General features: G+C 36.8%; 1 protein-coding gene across 2 annotated transcripts in view; it reads left to right on the top strand.

Annotated features, from left to right (window-relative positions):
• Vps13D (vacuolar protein sorting 13D) overlaps positions 1-18,950 on the top strand; it is a 37,381-nt gene extending 18,431 nt beyond the window's left edge. For both annotated transcript variants that reach the window (XM_089836386.1, XM_089836387.1), the window contains exons 24-60: positions 279-459; positions 713-915; positions 986-1,283; positions 1,928-2,006; positions 2,285-2,674; positions 3,035-3,253; positions 3,337-3,413; positions 3,478-3,582; positions 3,660-3,875; positions 3,937-4,090; positions 4,637-4,921; positions 4,992-5,109; positions 5,904-6,188; positions 6,253-6,382; positions 6,812-6,946; positions 7,032-7,185; positions 7,255-7,459; positions 7,541-7,745; positions 8,545-8,724; positions 8,783-8,949; positions 9,020-9,299; positions 9,359-9,519; positions 10,360-10,556; positions 10,678-10,834; positions 10,915-11,005; positions 12,100-12,397; positions 12,983-13,158; positions 13,754-13,915; positions 13,987-14,283; positions 14,354-14,487; positions 15,369-15,547; positions 15,623-15,696; positions 15,978-16,145; positions 16,377-16,583; positions 17,309-17,562; positions 18,272-18,566; positions 18,629-18,950. In XM_089836386.1, coding sequence (XP_089692512.1) covers positions 279-459; positions 713-915; positions 986-1,283; positions 1,928-2,006; positions 2,285-2,674; positions 3,035-3,253; positions 3,337-3,413; positions 3,478-3,582; positions 3,660-3,875; positions 3,937-4,090; positions 4,637-4,921; positions 4,992-5,109; positions 5,904-6,188; positions 6,253-6,382; positions 6,812-6,946; positions 7,032-7,185; positions 7,255-7,459; positions 7,541-7,745; positions 8,545-8,724; positions 8,783-8,949; positions 9,020-9,299; positions 9,359-9,519; positions 10,360-10,556; positions 10,678-10,834; positions 10,915-11,005; positions 12,100-12,397; positions 12,983-13,158; positions 13,754-13,915; positions 13,987-14,283; positions 14,354-14,487; positions 15,369-15,547; positions 15,623-15,696; positions 15,978-16,145; positions 16,377-16,583; positions 17,309-17,562; positions 18,272-18,566; positions 18,629-18,724 — 7,012 coding nt within the window. In that variant the 3' untranslated portion in view covers positions 18,725-18,950. The remainder of the gene's footprint in view (positions 1-278; positions 460-712; positions 916-985; positions 1,284-1,927; positions 2,007-2,284; positions 2,675-3,034; positions 3,254-3,336; positions 3,414-3,477; positions 3,583-3,659; positions 3,876-3,936; positions 4,091-4,636; positions 4,922-4,991; positions 5,110-5,903; positions 6,189-6,252; positions 6,383-6,811; positions 6,947-7,031; positions 7,186-7,254; positions 7,460-7,540; positions 7,746-8,544; positions 8,725-8,782; positions 8,950-9,019; positions 9,300-9,358; positions 9,520-10,359; positions 10,557-10,677; positions 10,835-10,914; positions 11,006-12,099; positions 12,398-12,982; positions 13,159-13,753; positions 13,916-13,986; positions 14,284-14,353; positions 14,488-15,368; positions 15,548-15,622; positions 15,697-15,977; positions 16,146-16,376; positions 16,584-17,308; positions 17,563-18,271; positions 18,567-18,628) is intronic.
• The last annotated feature ends 1,009 nt before the right edge of the window (positions 18,951-19,959 follow it).

Below are 19,959 nucleotides of genomic sequence, written 5' to 3'. Positions count from 1 at the left end.
AAGGCGCATGCGCTTGTGGATTTTTGTCCCAGCCGCGTCAAGACAATCAAGTTTTGTGGGTTGATTGCTGAGGATTCAGTAAATACCAAACAGTTATAGAATTCACCCTAGCACGGTGCGATAGTTACCCATCTGAAATTTGATGAGCTGGAGAGCAAACAAAAATGGTGCCGTGATCCCGGGAAGAATCATGTTACATAACTAAAGCATTAAGAGGACATAGAGGGTCATCCTTCAATTATCCCCTTCTGGTATTACTATATTCGTTAACATTATAGGTACGGAGTTGCTGATCCGGAATTAAGAAGGGATTGTGACATCAGAGTAAAGTGCTCTTTGCAATCTGTACAGTATATTCACACGCAGCGTTTTCAATCGGAAACATTAGCTTTTATTCAGTACTTTAGTCAACTTCAAGATTTTATGGCCCGAATTAGAGCCGCAGCTGCAGGAAATATGGTATGTGTTTTAAGTCTTATTAATATCATAAGTCCATAAGATATGTAGGCCATAAGTTTGTCACTGGTAACTTAGAAACTGTAGCTTGTCATTAAGTGAATGAGGTAGGTCATAGATTCAGGGTAAAGCGAGGGAGGCCTGGTGAGGTGCTGACAAAGGCTTAGTACAGACTATGGAACGTATCTTATAAACCTGTCCGGGTTAATTTTATTAACTATTAAAGACATCAGTGGTTTTAATTGCATTGTTATAGTTAAATGCAACTATCTCGAGGGGTTCTAGAATATTATTGGATATAAATGCCGGCTCTCCAGTTATTGTTATACCTCACAGCCACGAATCTAGTAACGTTTTAGTTGCCGTACTGGGGAAATTGACTGTTAGAAACAAGTTTTTGTTTGCTGGAAGTCCCGAAACGATTAGTAAAGTGTCTCGAGTTATATCGCCAGACATAAGGTATAAACATGATAAATGTTTGCCTTTGAATTGTTAAACATGATATTTAAATATCTATATATTATTGCAGTTATTGCGATTCAGAGTTAGATGGCAAACAAAGCGTCATGTCCCAAAGTCTTTACGGAAGTTTCGATTTCGACACTCGTTCTCAAGAATTTGAGCCTGCGAACTCAAATTTTATGATTGATAAATATTTCGAAAAACATGTTCAAACGCCCGATCATGTTTGCTTATTGGATGTTATGTTTGTCGAACTTTCCAACATGGATCTTTATTCCGCTTGCAGAATTTCTAAAAGTGTTGATGATTATAGAGAAGGTGACATTGAAGGAATTGAGTTTCCATCTTTTATAATTCAAAGAGAGGTAAGATACTAGTTTTGTCATAACCCTACTGTACTTTAAATAAGTATGTTATTGTTACGCGTCCTTTGTAAATGGGTAGAGGAGAGGCTTAATTCTTGGCGGATTTGCGATTAGAAGTTGTCATTGTGGAGTTATGTTTAAGCATAGCGTGTGTCCAGTGGATCCCCTACAAGGTGCATGGCTTTCCTCCTTTACTAGCTCCGGGTTTTGCTTGGGAAGACTAGTGGGCGGGGTTTATAAGTGGACTTATAAACCCCGCCCACAAATGCCTCCTGCCTTCGCCAAGATTAAACTGATCTTCGTTAGGATAAGCATAGCATTGTGTCCAGTGGATCCCCTACAAGGTGGCTTTCCTCCTGAACTAGCTCCGGGTTTAGCTTGGCGAAGACTAGTGGGCGGGATTTATAAGTGCATGTATAAATCCCGCCCACAAATGTCTTCTGCTTTTGCCAAGCCAAAACTGGGTTGGAGTTCGTTTGGAAAGTCACCTTGTAGGGGATCCACTGGACCCTCTCTTTGCTTTAATGAGACTTGAACGAAAAGTTTGACTCTTATTGGGAAAAGTAGTTGAAAACCATTATCCTTTGTTGTCTGTTTTTAGTACGAACTCTGGTGCTTATTAAGAAACATTAACTTTCCCATAGGGTGGTGAACTGTTGAAAGAGAAATTCATGTTAAGAGTTCAGGTTGAACGCAACTTAGACTCGGAGATGAGTCATTCTGGTGAGTTTACAGAAATAATTAAACATTAAAGCAATTAAGTCTCGGCTGTGGTTTAGTTTCAAAAAATGCCACTAGATGCTCCCATAATCGAGGGGTGGGGTTAACTGGCCCTCTAATCTTAGCAAATGCTAGTTTTAGCTCCGTCCTCGACATTAACGAGTTCTGATTGGCTCTTGCCTTTGGCAACGGTAAAATTTTTGTTAGGGGTGCTACCACATGAGCCGACATTTGCTTTCGATTCTTTATCAGTCTAAATCAGGGAAACGTGTATCTTTTAGTTCCCGATATGACAATGCAAGGAATGGTCTCTTCAGTGCATTTCGTTATTGATCAGTCCCAACTAAAACTTGTTTTGGGAATTCTAAATTACAATTTGGGAGAAAGTACTGATCAATATACGGGAACGACTGGAAAGATGGAGGAACCCGTCTTCCAAGCCATTCGCGCAGGTCGATCTTGGACCTCTATGGCGATTAATCTCGATCTGGTCAATGTTACCCTTGAATTAGTCAAAAGTCACAGTCGCGTTGATTGCGCAAACTCGGGATCACCATTGGCTAAATTTGATTTTATCAAGTCGAGGTTGTCCTATGAAAGCTTTTCTGATCAGGCTCGGGATATCGATCTAGTGTCGCATCAAATTAGGGTACTTGATACCAGATACCAAAGTAAGAGAATTGAATCTAAGTTCATAAGGTATGTTCCATAAGTTTGTCACTGATAACTTAGAAACTGGAGCTTGTCATGAAGTGAATGAGGTAGGTCATAGATTCAGGGTAAAGCGACTTCTGGTGAGGCGCTGACAAAGGCTTAGTAAGTTCAGACTGAATAGGGACTAGATGGACTGCAAAATTAACCACCTAGTGTAGGACTTCAATTCTCGCTTCTCGCTTGTCGTTCTCGAACTAGCTTGAGCATTACCAATCATAGGAAGTGTTATACTTATGGAACATATCTTATAAACTTATGATTATGTTAATTAATGGGATTGTGGAAAGTTCAAACTGGTTGATCTAACTTTATGTTAGGCGATCCGGTAAATACACGACCAAATGTATTCACGCATATTCTCCAACCTTCTAAAAACGATGATGAGAATTCTCTACTGCAAGTTGAAGTTCATTATCGAAGGACAAAGGACTTAATGCGATTAACTGTCCTATTAAATAATATGAGAGTCATGGGGGTTTTTGATTGGTTAAAGAAAGTCTATGACTTCATAACTGTGTCTCCTGAAGAACCACCAGGTAGTATTTTCCGAGTTAATATATTTGGACAACAATGTAGTTGAAAAGCTGAGTATCTTATGCTTATTGCTTATTTTGTGCAGGGTTTAAGTCTTCACATCTGACTTCCAGTAAGTCGTATTATGGTTCATTTCAGTCCAGTCCGCAAGAATGTCTGTTGGTAAGATAATGTGTTCTTCAAATATCAAAGCGATGTCAAATTGTTCACGCTATTTTATGAACAGCCTCAGAATCAGTCATCGTTTGAGATCAAACTGAACGTAACTGATACCGAGTTAGTTATAGTTGAAGATCCAGCTTTATGGGATACTAATGCGGTTATCCTTAAAGTAATGTTAAAATCTATGAGGTTTTATCGTGTTAAATCGCAACACACAACTAAATTCGTACATATTCGGAATTTTAGGCCACTGCTGTCCTCTCATTTCGTTCTGGCTACGCAGAAAAACCTCTATCGTGTAGTTTACAAAGCCTAGAAGTTTTCTCGGCTATTTTAGGAATTGAAGATGAAACAGCCTTGTCCATTATCGACCCTGTAACTGTACACGTAGAAATAACCGGAAAATCCAGTACTTTAAGTAGGAGTTTGTTAACTGCTGAGAATATCGTTCATACACTCGAGGTGATAATTTTTTGAACGGTTATTTTCAACAAGGATAATTACAAATGTTTTGTGTCCATAGATTTCCATGCCAAATACAAATCTTCGTCTTTCGTACCATGATATCACTATGTTTTTGCAAATCTTTGAATCGTTTAAAAAGCAAACTGGATTTAACTTCGAAAAAGGTTATGATACCACTAGTGCTGTCCTTGATCCCTACTCTGAATATTCTGGTAGGAATTAACAGTTTTAGGTTAAATTAAAGTTATTTCAAGGAACGAAATTTGTATTGTAAGGTTGGATTTTAGAAAGATTACGTTCAACTATTATTAGGTTAACAGTAATAGTTAGAATAGAACTTTTCATAATGTACTTAAAGGGACTGTAAAGAAGGCATCGGCGGATGGGTAAAAATTATTTGAAATACGTCAGAGGCACGTGACCAAGGAGGGGCGTGGTTCAAAGAAGCTTAGTTCGTTTTATTTCGAAAACCACCACTTCATGGAATTGGCGCTGCAATCTCGCGAAAAACAAGGACTAGATGTCCAGTTCCACTCCATGAGGAGTCTTTGTATCTTGGCATCACGTGATGTCTGTGACGTATTAATAATTTTTACCCACCCGCCGATGCCTTCTTTGCAGCCCCTTGTAACCCATATGATATTGCAACCAAGTCCTGTTATGTTTTAAGTAAAATTTCCTACCCTGAAATAACATTAACAAACCATTAACTTTTACTAATTAGTAGAAACATATTTTTAACTTAATTAATTTTACAGTTCACATAATTGATAACCTTCAATCACTCGGATTCAAAAGAGAAGATTGTTTAAGAGCTCTTCAGGCTTCTGATGGGAAACTCGATGATGCCGCAATTTGGCTTACCAAAAACGCTACTGTAGCAGACGAAACGACGTCTCCCCAAGCTGTTACACCCGTTACTTATGTTGAAGAGAAAAGTAGTCTTAATTTGCAAGCCATTGAGGTCAAAATAGAGTGTGGTAGTTTGTGTGTTATTGATGATTGTGACGCTGATGTACCTCTTATTGATATCACTCTTTCAAGTAAGAAATGATTATCAATTTCTTTTTACTTACTTAATTAAATTAGCTTAAATGTTATTTCTATTTTTAGATCTATATGTACATCAAAAATTATCTGGTACTGAGAAAGCATCGACTTCGTTTGTACTCAGCGCCGATTATTTTAATCGATCAATATCAGGCTGGGAACCTTTCATAGAAACTTGGAGGTACGTGTGTTGAATTTTTAAAAATGTATGAATATCAGTAGTTAATACCACCCTGATCAGTTGGATATCCAAGATGGCTGACATGCCACATTCGAAGTGTTAAGTTTATACAACTACCCAAAAATATATGAATATCAGTAGTTAATACCACCCTGATCAGTTGCGTATCCAAGATGGCTGCCATGCCACATTCGAAGTTATAGTTTATGCAACTACCCAAAAATATATGAATATCAGTAGTTAATACCACCCTGATCAGTTGAATATCCAAAATGGCTGCCATGCCACATTCGAAGTCTTAAGTTTATACAACTACGCAAAATTTTAAAAATTTATGAATATCAGTAGTTAATACCACCCTGATCAGTTGGATATCCAAAATGGCTGCCATGCCACATTCGAAGTTTTAAGTTTAATCAACTACGCAAAATTTTAAAAAAATATATGAATATATCAGTAGTTAATACCACCTTGATCAGTTATATATCCAAGATGGCTGCCATACCACATTCGAAGTTTTCAGTTTATACAACTACGCGAAATCTTAAAAAAATATATGAATATCAGTAGTTAATACCCCCTGATCAGTTGGATATCCAAGATGGCTGTCATGCCATATCCAATTTCAAGCTTAGCACACGCTATGCAGCAGAGAATAATTAAGGGGCGCCATTAGAATCCTAATGAAAACTAACTTTACTTAAGTTAGATTACCAACCCTTAGCACCCCACTTAATTCAAGTTTACCGCAAAATGGCCCCGAAACTAATTTACCAAGTACGTTTCTTTTTCAGCTGTTCCGTTAACTGGGAGAAAAACGTTCTAAACACATCCCAGCTTTTACTAAACTTAGAGGCGATTGATACGTTGAACATCAATATCTCACGAACACTCTTAGAACTTTACAGTACTGTTAAAATGAACTGGATTGAAGATTACTATAAATTTGGGTCGAAAAACCAAGAATTGGCATCTTCTAATGGTCATCATCGAAATAGGCATCCTTTTATACCATTTGCACTGAAAAATGAAACTGGTTGCAAGTTATGGTTCAGTTGTCTTACGACATCAAATGAAAAGTATTCGTATTTTAAACACCGGTGATGAATGCGCAAGTACTTATCGCTCTTTGGAAATTTTCAGGCAAGAATCAAGAATTAGAAAAACTTCGCGTTCGTCGGCTTCCGAATCAGAATCTTTATCTTGGACTGAAGTTGCAAATAATGAAACAGTGCCGTTTTCTTTCGAAGGAACCGGTAAAATAAGACACATGGTGAGTTTTAATTGTTAACTTCTTGTAGCGACTCTTGGGCAATGTAGCAGTGACTTGTTTTAATTTTTTGGCCTTTGTACATTGAACTTAGGAATAACTATAATGCGAGCATAACTGCATAGCAGTATAGTGCGAGCATAACTGCATAGCAGTATAGTGCGAGCATAACTGCATAGCAGTATAGTGCGAGCATAACTGCGCAGCAGTATAGTGCGAGTATAACTGCATAGCAGTATAATGCGAGCATAACTGCATAGCAGTATAATGCGAGCGTAACTGCATAGCAGTATAATGCGAGCGTAACTGCATAGCAGTATAATGCGAGCGTAACTGCATAGCAGTATAATGCGAGCATAACTGCATAGCAGTATAATGCGAGCATAGCAGATTTTGAAATCTTCAACGTTTCTTTACTACACGTTTTTGCAGAAATCTCAAGAAATTAAAATCCACCAACTTTTAGTTCGTGTCGACGGTTGGCAACAAGTATCTCCAGTATCCCTGAATAGAATTGGTGTTTATTTTCGTCACGCCAAACCTCAGCTAAAACGTTCTGCATCTGTTGTATGTAGAGACGTGTAATCGTTTTTGGAATTCATTCATATCACCTAGGCCTATAATCACTTTTTTCTTCTTCTATTTTTCATAGTATGTTGAGGTTCCTCCAGCTAGGGTAGTTTTTGACGTATCCTTAGAAGGTAGCGCTAAGAAATTAGTCACTGTGCGCTCGGCTTTACTTTTTAAGAATAAACTTAGGGATACTATGGAATTACACCTTAAAAATAGCTCGGCCTTTGCCGGAGGTAAGTGGTGTCAAAAATAGGTCCTTTTCCCAAAAATCATGGCTTATTAATACACTTTTTACAATTCAGTGTCGCAAACCATCTACCTTATTCCCGATTCTACTTTACCTATTCCCCTAAACTGCGTTTATTCGCACATATGGGCTAAGCCTTGCGATCATTACGTTGCGTTATCGACTAACAATATTAATTGGCAACAAGTAACAAGGCCTAACGAATTAACCGGAGGGATCCATACTTGTCTTCCAACAAATTCAGGGGCAACTCCTTACAAGTATGAACACACATTTTAACGTGTATTATTAACATTTTTTAGGCCTACATAAACACGTCATTACATTTTATTTCATTTTAGTTTCTGCGTCATGGTTAAAAGGGAGAATTACCCAATTGACGCTAATACGAGTAATAATCAGATGTATGCAAGTCCGGGACACAGAATTAGTTTCATTCCTCCGATGGAAATCGTTAATCTTTTGCCTTATGAACTGCATTTTTATTTGCGGGACCCGGAGATTAAAAGTTACATTAAACCGGGGAAAAGCGTTCATCTTCATAATGTAAGTATTTTATTTTAAATTTATTTTTGAAGTTTAGTTCTTATTTAAGGGATAGTAATGTTTAATGCAGAGTTAAAAATACTTGAAAAAAGACTAAAATTTTGCCTTATAAGTATTTTTTTTCCTGTTTTTTGTACCTACTCCTTGTTTTAACCGTCGAAATTAATTTATTTTTAATTTTAGCAATTTAATTATTTTTCATTTTAGCAATTAAATTATTTATCATTTTAGTAATTTAATTATTTTTCATTTTAGTAATTTAATTATTTTTAATTTTAGCAATTAAATTATTTTTAATTTTAGCAATTAAATAATTTTTAATTTTAGCAATTTAATTATTTTTAATTTTAGCAATTACATTATTTTTAATTTTAGCAATTTAATTATTTTTAATTTTAGCAATTTAATTATTTTTAATTTTAGCAATTTATTTATTTTTAATTTTAGCAATTTAATTTTTTTTAATTTTAGCAATTTAATTTTTTTTTAATTTTACCAATTTAACTATTTTTAATTTTAGTAATTAAATTATTTTTAATTTTAACAATTAAATTATTTTTAATTTTAACAATTATATAATAGACCAAAATTAAATATCTTTTATTAAAAATTAAAATTTTAGGGATAATAATGTTTAATGTAGAGTTAAAAATACTTGAAAAAAGCGTTATAAGTAATTTTTCATTATTTTTTTGTGCCTACCTTTTTTTTAACCTTCGAATATTTTCAATAAGTTATATTAATATTAATTCCTCGCAATTAAATTATTTTTAACTTAACCCAATTAAATTAATTTCAGTTGGACATTAGGGAGCAGCTAGTATTTCGTTTTACACTCGAAAATTTCTGCAATTCAGCTGACTTAATCATAAATCGAAGTAGCCACGATTTTACAGTCAGACTGGAAATGTATGACACTGAAGACCGCCTCTTGACATTAACTGCTAAAGTTCTAGTGTTGCAAGGGGGAGCCATGAAGGTAATCTAATACTATTTTATAGTTACAATATAACCCCATTACACGTATAACCCTTTAGATGTCAATTTATGCGAAATTTTGGATGGTAAATCATACGGGTCTTCCACTTGTCTTCCGGCAAGATGGTACTCAAGGTGAAGCTGCTGGCCAGTTTAAGGAGCACGAAACTGCTCGTAGCGTTACTCCTCTCCTATTTTCGTTATCGGATAATGAAGCCTCGGTTATGTAAGTGTGTTTAATTATTATCTTTTACTTTTTACTACAGTTGGTACGTATTTAAACGTATAATATTTAGGTGTAATATGAGGGTCGGCAAAACATTACATCACGATGGAGCTCCACAATGGTGTTCCCGGTTTCATTTGGAACAAGGAATTAGTGTACGTCGACTTCGAGTCACGCCCATGGATTCCAGACCTGACTGGGTGTATATTATCGGTATTGACGTCAAACCTGGCAAAGGGAAATACCGTGATACCCAGATTGTCACGTTGTCACCCAGATTCTACATGAGTAATAAAAGTGAACACAAGCTAGAGTTGGCCCAAAAGTTTGCAATTAAACAAAGGGATTTGGTACGTTATATTTTAATTAATGTCGAATTACTTTTGAATTAATGTTAATGTACGTACAGGCAAAATCACATCATGTAATGCCCAACTGTAGTCTGCCTTTTCATTGGCCGAGAGTGGATTTAGATAATCTGCTATGCGTTAAAATGTCAGATATACCTGATTGTCATTGGTCAGGTGGTTTTGAAATTGAAAGGATTAGTTCATTTCATATTAATATGAGGTAGGATTGCAATTTTATTTACACAAATTGAAACTTGTGCAAGGTGTGCGAACTGTGGTGCAAATATAGTAAATCCCATTTCGATTAATGGAAAATTTAATATTAATGTTAATTTGATTTGATTGCACTAAAAGCGGGTTGACAGGGTTGAGATAAACTTAGACAACTCTTTAGTGCTTAAAATCGAGAAAGGTGAACCCTTAACCTATATACCCAATAAGGAGACTTTAACTTATCAAGTGATAGAAGTGGTTCCAATATGGACTTTTCCCTTTGACCAAGGCCTAGAGACCGACACTTTGAAACCGTTTTAAACCGTTTTGGAAAATGTAAGAAGGAATATTATGCTGTTAAAAGCAGCTGGAGATCTTTCACGATAAAATGTGAATATTCTTTTTCAAAAAAGATTAGGCCTTTGTAAATCGATTGAAAACGGTTCCAAAGTGTCTCGAGTAAACGAGGCTTAACTAACTTAGTCTTAGCTTATCTATCAATAACTTCGCATAAAATTACGTTAGAATGTTATTGGTTGATAGAGCTGCCAGTTCGCGAGCTATATAGAGCTATCTCAGTTGTGACGTCAGTGTCTAGGTAAAACGTCACGGGTTTAGGTTTGGCAGTGGGCGGCCATGTTTCGTACCGCTTTGGTTCTATGGGCAAATAGCATGGGTGACGTCACACTAAGCCTACCTGTTGGCTAGGCCTGAAAAAACTTGCTCGGTTATTAAACGAGTCCCAGCCAAGTCAGCGCCGTACAATTTTTGAATATTCGCACGTCACTATGAAAACTGATGCACATAATTGTCTTATAATAATATTAATTAATATTTTTGTTTGTAGGGATGGACAAGGGCAATCACAATTTTTAAGAGTTGAAACTCTTCTTCAAGGAGCTACATTCTTTATTATTTTCACGGATGCTGATAAAATGCCACCACCTTTCCGTATTGATAATTTATCCGAGGTTTCGGTTACTTTTTATCAAACCAATGTCAGAGAAGAAAGATTAGAATCTTTAATCAAACCTCATACCTCAGGTAAAATGTTCTCATTCGTGCATTACTCTGATAATTCTAATTTTGGTTAAAGTAAAGTGTTCTCATTTGTGCATTACGCTGATGATTCTAATTAAGGTTAACACTTTATTGTAATTTTTAGTTCCGTATGCATTTGATGAACCTTCATTACCACCGTTAATTACTGTGTCGGCTCCTGGAGGGTCAACCGACACTTATAATATGGATGTGTTTGCTGAAGGGAATCCATTGTATTACGAGAACTTTATTTATATTGCATTTACGGCTACATTCCAAAAGTATGTTTTACAGAATATTCTAGAATTATTCTTTATAGGTATTTAATAAGGTTTGTGAAAATTTTGCATTTTTTTGTAAGGAATTTCAGCAATTGCAATGGAAAAGATGATATTTGCGCATTGGAACTTGTGTTAGATGTTCATCAGAGTAGAGTCTTCCTTAATAGAAAGGCAAGTTAATCACTCACTTAATCTTTTAGTTCTTTAAGTGGGCGTTGTATTATGGTTTAATATTTTCCCATCCTTAAAACAAAGTCCGGGTCACGTGGTTCCACTGCATGTTGACTCTCCTTACGAACTCCAGTTTTGGTTTGGCAAAGGCTAGTGGGCGGGATTTATAAGTGCACTTATAAACCCCGCCCACCAGTTTTGGTTTGGCAAAGGCAAGTGGGCGGGATTTATAAGTGTACCTATAAACCCCGCCCACCAGTTTTGGCTTGGCAAAGGCAAGTGGGCGGGATTTATAAGTGTACCTATAAACCCCGCCCACCAGTTTTGGCTTGGCAAAGGCAAGTGGGCGGGATTTATAAGTGTACCTATAAACCCCGCCCACCAGTTTTGGCTTGGCAAAGGCAAGTGGGCGGGATTTATAAGTGTACCTATAAACCCCGCCCACCAGTTTTGGCTTGGCAAAGGCAAGTGGGCGGGATTTATAAGTGTACCTATAAACCCCGCCCACCAGTTTTGGTTTGGCAAAGGCTAGTGGGCGGGATTTATAAGTGCACTTATAAGACCCCGCCCACCAGTTTTGGTTTGGCAAAGGCTAGTGGGCGGGATTTATAAGTGTACCTATAAACCCCGCCCACCAGTTTTGGCTTGGCAAAGGCAAGTGGGCGGGATTTATAAGTGTACCTATAAACCCCGCCCACCAGTTTTGGCTTGGCAAAGGCAAGTGGGCGGGATTTATAAGTGTACCTATAAACCCCGCCCACCAGTTTTGGCTTGGCAAAGGCAAGTGGGCGGGATTTATAAGTGTACCTATAAACCCCGCCCACCAGTTTTGGTTTGGCAAAGGCTAGTGGGCGGGATTTATAAGTGCACTTATAAGACCCCGCCCACCAGTTTTGGTTTGGCAAAGGCTAGTGGGCGGGATTTATAAGTGCACTTATAAACCCCGCCCATAAATGGCTCCTGCTTTCCCCAAGCTAAAACTGGAGTTCATAAGGAAAGTCAACTTGTTTTACTTTAAAAACAGATATAATACGAACTTACCTGAAGTTTAGTAGTTCATTACCTGAGCTAATATTAATCGTAATCGCATTTAGGAACCAGGTAAAAGGTCCCAATTATGGCGAATGACAAGCACTGGAATGATTCAACATGAAGGATCCAGTCCACCGAGAGATTTGCGAAAACCTCATACTGATAATGGTGAAATGAGATATTTGGACATTGCCGAACTTGGACTTCGGCCGGGTGAATACGTTCCGCTTAGACTTCGAAAATACGACGAGAGGCGAAGTTTTACCCAAACATGGAAATTCACGGAAGATGGCCGATTATGCTGCAAACATCCAAATCTCTATGTTCAAGCAAAAGACGGCTTTGCAGGCCTAAAACCTGGTGAGAATATTGTATTTTCTATAATTATGATTTTAATTGGGCCAAATGTTATAGGTGATAGTCTAGTCGGTGATGGTTCCACTTGGAGCTTATGTAAGGGCAAAATTGGTGGTGTTAATAATGTTATGCCAATTAATACTAATCATTCAACCTTAATGAGATAATAGAGTTTAATTTAATTATACGCTATTATCTCTAGAATTTTTGCCATTATTGCTTGAAACGAGCTTCGTTTAATCATAAGTTTATAAAATATGTTCCAAAAGTATGACGCTAGTCCATGTTCCTATTTAGTCTGCATTACTAAGCCTTTGACAGCTCCTCACCATGCGTCGCTTTACCTTGAACCTATGACCTATCTCATTCACTTCATGACAAGCTGCAGTTTCTAAGTTACCAGTGACAAACTTATGAAACATATTCTTTGAACTTATAGTTTAATTAACACTTGAACACTAAACTATTAATAGCACATCCCTAAATTATTTGAGCGTGTTTCCTAAAGTAACCCAAAATTCCGGCGTGACACCATCTTTCAGTTTGAAGCTCATTTTCTAAAGACCGTTTTGATTTTCTTTCTGACAGGTAACGATGTAGTCTTAGGACCACCTCAGCATGTATGCTACGCCACTTTGGAGAATGGCATACCTTTTGAACAAGCAATTTCTAGTCAAAAACTCAGGAAAGGTTCTGGTATGCTAAGTGTTAAAGTCATCAATGACGGACCCACCAGAGTTCTTCAGATTAGTGATAAGATAAATGTACGTATGTTTTACCCTACATTTTTTCCGTTGCCATTCTGTTCTCTCTAGACTGAAACTTTGCGAGTTTCGGCTGTGATTTCGTTTAAAGAAATGCCAGTAGATGCTCCCATAGTCGAGGGGTGGCGTTGACTGATAAAGGGTAGTTTTAACTCCGCAATCGTGGGCCAGTTCTGATTGGTTCCTGCCTTTGGCAACTTTAAGTAACTGTCTAATAGCTGAGGTAGAAAAGTAAATTTAATTAGTGATGACTTAATTTTGGGTAGTTGTATAATCTTAAAACTTCAAATGTGGCATGTCAGCCATTTTGGATATCCAACTGATCAGGGTGGTATTAACTACTGATATTCATATATTTTTTAAATTTTGGGTGGTTGTATAAATTAAAACTTCGAATGTGACATGGCAGCCATTTTGGATATCCAACTGATCAGGGTGGTATTAACTACTGATATTCATATATTTGTAAAATTTTGGGTAGTTGTATAATCTTAAAACTTCGAATGTGACATGGCAGCCATTTTGGATATCCAACTGATCAGGGTGGCATTAACTACTGACATTCATATATTTTTTATTCAACTCTTGCTTACAGAGAAAAGAACCTACAAACAAGGCATTATCTGATTGGGTGATAGTTGATGACAGAAGATCAAGCCTTACAGAGGAAAGGGCTTCAACCAGTTCATCTAAATCAGTCAAAAGTTTGGCGTCAACTCCTGATTTAGAGACTGAAACCGTAAAAAGAAAACTTGTCGTATGTTTAACATAAATAACATATTAAAACTTCAATGGTTTTAAATTATGACTGTATAACTTACACATCAGGTGCTGTTAAATTTGACGGGTGGTCTGGGAATATCTATAATAAATCATTATGGGGAGGAGCTTATCTATGGCTTATTACGCAACATCATGGTCGAGTATTCCACGAGTTCAGCGGGAGACACATTCCAAGTCAGCGTACAAAATGTTCAAATTGATAACCAGCTAAGGGATGCTGATAGAACGGCCATCTTGTATTTAACTCCTTTGAGTGAAACGAATAATATTAGATTCTTGCCCGCTTTTTGTATCGCTGTACAGAGATCGGCCACACCCCAAAAGAACGCGCAGATATTCAAGGTGATTAAATTTATACGAAGATAATTTGTTTGGATTGGGATTAATTTTGTTAATTAATTTTCACTTAAAGCATTTAATTGTTACCGTGAGAAACATTACTCTTCTTATGGAAGAGAAGTTAATGCTGAAGTTGGTCGAATTTTTGAGGCTTCATGATAATTCAGAAACGGAATATCTGGATGAACAAAATATGCTTACCTCAAAGTAAGTATTTTCTATTTAAGGTCGAGCTAAAGCCAACTTGGGAAGGGGGGAGGGGTTTTTCATATGCCTTTAGTTTCTGCTCATTTCGAAGCAAGTGTTTCAATTAAAAAATTTCAAGACTTTACAAACCGAAAGAAAACATTTCAAAGATTACAACAAAATTGTGTAAAAACTTTTATTTTTGAAATTACATTAAGTTAAATGACATTAAATTTAAAGTTACTAATTCCAATATATCTTGTCTTTCCGTCGTTTAAATTGAATAAAATTTTGCATACACGCGCATTTACACCTACGCTAGTGGTTAATTGAGACACTTTTGGAAAATGTCAATTATTTAACTAATTAAGTCACTAATTAAATTAATTTATTCGCTTAATTAGTTACATAATTGACATTTTCCAAAACTGTCTCGATTAACCACTAGCGTAGGTGTAAATGCGCGTGTATGCAAAATTTTATGCAATTTAAACGACGGAAAGACAAGATATATTGGAATTAGTAACTTTAAATTTAATGTCATTTAACTTAATGTAATTTCAAAAATAAAAGTTTTTACACAATTTTGTTGCAATCTTTGAAATGTTGTCTTTCGGTTTGTAAAGTCTTGAAATTTTTAAATTGAAACACTTGCTTGGAAATGAGCAGAAACTAAAGGCATATGAACAACCCCTCCCCCTTCCCAAGTTGGCTTTAGCTCGACCTTAAATTGATGGTGGTTTTTTGGGGTTTTCACTGCGCATGCGTTTTTATTTGGTAAAGGGCGTAATTACTCACAGATACCCCGATACACGATTACGTGTTAAACTATATTACATTTTTAGACTTTTGAAAAAATGCTCGAAAGGTTGAAATTAATAACCAATTTGTAAATATTTTAGGTCCTTATCTATTTCTTGTCCACAAGGACAAAGATATTACTTCAGTACGTTACGATTAAGCCTTCCCCAAGTTCGTTTAAGTTGCGTTACCGCCTCCCTTTTACCATTGGAACTGCAAAGGACAAAGAAGAAAATGGGGTGGACCCTTATCCGCTTTGAAGACGCTGTTGTAAACTTAGGTAGGACTAAAGTTGTTCTTAAAATACTTAGTGTTAAACGCGGCTTACGTCAATTGGTCTTACAATTCTTCTCAGATCCATTTGAAGTATATCATCCATTTGAAACTCTACCATTTATTTGGGACAGCATTAAAGATCATTACCAAAGAGTAAATATTACTTAAAGTAGAAAATATTACTTTAATTAGAAAATATTACTTTAATTAGAAAATAGTACTTTAATTAGAAAATATTACTTTAATTAGAAAATATTACTTTAATTAGAAAATATTACTTATATTAGAAAATATTACTTATATTAGTAGCTATTACTTATATTAGTAGCTATTACTTATATTAGTAGCTATTACTTATATTAGTAGCTATTACTTATATTAGTAATTTTGATAATTATATGAATAAATGTTAATGACATTAATTGTAATTGCAGCAATTAAGAAGCCAAGCAGCTAAAATATTGGGAGCTGTCAATTTCTTAGGAAATCCAATAGGTTTAATGAATGATGTCTCAGATGGACTAACTGGTCTCATTTATGATGGAAATGTTGGTGGACTTATCAAGAATGTAGCTCATGGACTATCCAATTCGGCTGCAAAAGTAATTTATTATTCATGCAGTGTTTAATTTGACAATTGTTATCTCTTGCCTCGGGCTTTGGCGACCATATTGGGTGCATAAGTGGTCAGCTCAGGCCATACAATTTAGATTACCAGTATTGACCTCACGTCCACGTAGCTCCTTATTACTACTCTATTATCCCTTTAGCAAGGAGTAATACTTAATAAGTTAATACTTAACAAAGATACGCGTATTCGTCTTAATTTGCAGGTTACAGGAACCCTATCAGATAGCATTGGCATGGTAACTATGGACGACAAGCATCAAACCATTCGAAATCGAATTAGACAAGAAAATGTCGGTAGTGGTGGTGAACATTTCGTGGCTGGACTTAAAGGGCTCGGCTTTGGTCTGTTGGGTGGTGTTACCAGCATAATTACTCAAGCTTATGATGGAGCCACTAATGAAGGAGTTCCGGTGAGTCCATTTTATTCTTATCAAGGGAAAACAATAAAGTCTAGTTTAGACACGTACTTCTCTTCGAAAGAAGTTTACCATGCATAAAGCGGGGACTGTAATTGTAACATGATTCTTCCCTACATCACTTTACATTTATAATAGTAAGGTTACTAAACCGAATCACATACGCGATAAATAGTTCCCTACTCATCATTACTCTATTAGCACTGCTTAACTATATTTGCCAAGGCCCATGCATGCGCTTGTGCGTTTTTATGCCAGCCACGTCAAACAATTATGGTTTGTGGGTTGATTGCTGAGGATTAAGTGCCAAACAGTTATAGAATTGACCCTAGCACGGTGCTATAGTTACCCATCTGAAGTTTGATGAGCTAGAGAGCAAACAAAATGGTGCCATGAGCCCGGGAAGAATCAATGGTGCCATGAGCCCGGGAAGAATCAATGGTGCCGTGAGCCCGGGAAGAATCAATGGTGCCATGAGCCCGGGAAGAATCAATGGTGCCATGAGCCCGGGAAGAATCAATGGTGCCATGAGCCCGGGAAGAATCAATGGTGCCATGAGCCCGGGAAGAATCAATGGTGCCATGAGCCCGGGAAGAATCAATGGTGCCATGAGCCCGGGAAGAATCATGTTACATAACTGGAGTAGTAAGAGGGAACAGAGTGTCATCCTTCTATCGTCTTTTGGTGGTCGCTAAATGCCGTTTTGTTTTTTTTGACAGGGTTTTTTCACCGGCATTGGCAAGGGCTTAGTCGGCACCGTTACCAAACCAACTGTGGGGTTTCTTGATTTTGCTTCTGGAGCCGCGAGCGCTGTAAGAGATACCAGCAAAAGAAATAAATACGCGCCACCTCCAAGATGTAGGAAGCCCAGGGTTTGCGTGGGTAGAGGGGGTCTGATTCAAAGGTATTCTGATCAACAGTCAAGGGGTCAGGAATTACTTTACACACTGAACAACAGGAATTACGAGGAACTGTAAGTTAATAAGACGTATACTTAAAAATTGAAGCGACACGGAAAATTGTCAACTTGTCCGTCTGCTTCAGTATGAAATTTCGGGATGTTGGAGGGTATTTTAGTATGCTGGTGACATTTAGGCCATGTTGATTGGTACTTTAGTAAGTTGGTAATGCGTAGGCCATGTAGGCCGGTATTTTACTAAGCTGGTGACGCTGAGGACATGTTGGCGGGTATTTTAGTAAGCTGGTGACGCTGAGGACATGTTGGCGGGTATTTTAGTAAGCTGGTGAAGCTTAAGCCATGTTTGCGGGTATTTAACTAAGCTGGTGAAACTTAAGCCATTTTTGTGGGTATTTTTGTAAGCTGGTGAAGCTTAAGCCATTTTTGCGGGTATTTTTGTAAGCTGGTGACGCTTAAGCCATGTTGGCGGGTATTTAACTAAGCTGGTGACGCTTAAGCCATGTTGGCGGGTATTTTTGTAAGCTGGTGACGCTTAAGCCATGTTGGCGGGTATTTTACTAAGCTGGTAATACTTAGGTAATGTTGGCGGGTATTTTACTAAGCTGGTAATACTTTGGTAATGCTGTCGGGTATTTTTATGATACAAGCCCCTCCCAGATCTAGAAGTATCATTGCAGCACAACTACAATTTCCCGTGTCACATCCATTATTCCTGGTTTGACCCATTTCCGCAAACACTTGTTATATTATGACTTTGTCTTAGGTGTATCGCGTACGAACAACTTACGTCCGATTTAAGAATTCTTATAACAAGTCACCAAATTCATATAGTCAGTCTAAATCCTCCATCTTCAAACGTAACGACTCTGGTAACAACGGCTCAGTTCTCCGAGCTGATTTGTTGTCAGACAAAAGAAGTGAATTTGGGCGAGAAAAACTATTATTTGGAGCTTGTTATGAAAGCCGATAGTATGACTAGCGCCGCCCTAACCTTAACGGGAGATTCGCATAGTAAGAAAGCAAAAGTAAAGTGTAATTCGGAACAGATTAGTCAAAAGGTGAGACGCATATGCCGTTTTTTGGTGCAAGTTTTAATTGGTTTTTTTACACCCAATTTTAGGTCACGCAACTTATTAATTATGCGAAAAATCTGTACGAAGAAAAGAAGTGTACCGTAACGGTAGGCGACGAAGCTCAAGAAAAAGACGAGCAATAATGTGTGTTAATTGAATTATTTTTACTATGAATACTTATTGCTTCATGTGTGTAAAAAATTTAAGAAATATTGTTTTGATCGACTGATAATATATAAAATATGTATAAATTATAGATATTTAATTTTATGAACAAAACCAAAAAAAAAAAAAAGGATTTCAAAGCTTTAAATTTCATTATTTCGCAATAAATATACAGGATTTTATTGAATCTAGTAAAAAAAAACCTTTGTTTTACATGAAATTTTTCAGTTATGGAACATTGTAGGCTTTCCTCGTTCAGCGTGGCCAACATGAACGGTAGGGCATTGGCTAACACCTAATATCATTACTGTTATCGTAAAGTAAATGTCCGTGGCGGTTTAGTTGAAACAATTGCCACTAGATGCTCAAATAGTCGAAGGGTTGAGGCGGAGCCTCCGAAATGAACTAGGCCCATGCGTGTTGTGAAGCGAGAATATTTTTTTAACCAATTTAGTTCGCCGTGGTTTTACGCTTGGGAGCGCTTATATTACCGTAAAATAAACAAAGTTCCACCCCGTGACCCTGTCGACTGCTTAAGTATTTGGGCCAAGGTCGCGGATTGTAAGTGTACGTTTTTATTACTCTTACTGAATTATTTTAATTGAAATAATTTATTTTGTGGTCATCAATACAATCTAACCGAAATATTCAATAAAAAGTGAATAGCCCAAAAACATTTACGTTAATTTTAGGATGAAACTTTTCTCTATCATAAAAATTTTATGACTGACCCCGAAAATATCAACGATAATTTAAGGAAGACCCCTGTCACAACGGTAATATAAGCGCCATCTCGTACACATTGTAATCGCGCGCTATCGCTGATTCCCGAAAACACACGACTACGTAGTGTCACTTAATTCAATAAATTTATTAATATAGAAAACCGGTTAATTTATATATACAAATAAATAACATTTAAACAAGTAAATAAAGCTAATTTATATAACAAAAGGTATTAACTGATCTTGATCCCGGTACCGCTCCAACTGCCCTGATTCCTGGGCTACCTTTGAATTATATCAAAAGCGGATTATGCTTCACACATAAAGTACGTAAGTCCCACTTTTCCATAGCTTTGGCCATTGATTTCATGATATTCCCGAAGTAAAAACTAAGCAGACGAACAAAAAAGCTTTTAACCAATCATGAGCCCCCTAACCATAGATAACCTCTTTAATGTCAGACCAATAGGCGACGGATATTACTATTT

The sequence above is a fragment of the Phalangium opilio genome, unplaced genomic scaffold, assembly GCF_054372755.1.
Source record: "Phalangium opilio isolate 3A_F unplaced genomic scaffold, DU_Popi_V2 ptg000042l_1, whole genome shotgun sequence".
Taxonomy (NCBI): domain Eukaryota; kingdom Metazoa; phylum Arthropoda; class Arachnida; order Opiliones; family Phalangiidae; genus Phalangium; species Phalangium opilio.
This window is presented reverse-complemented; position numbering and strand designations above follow the sequence as displayed.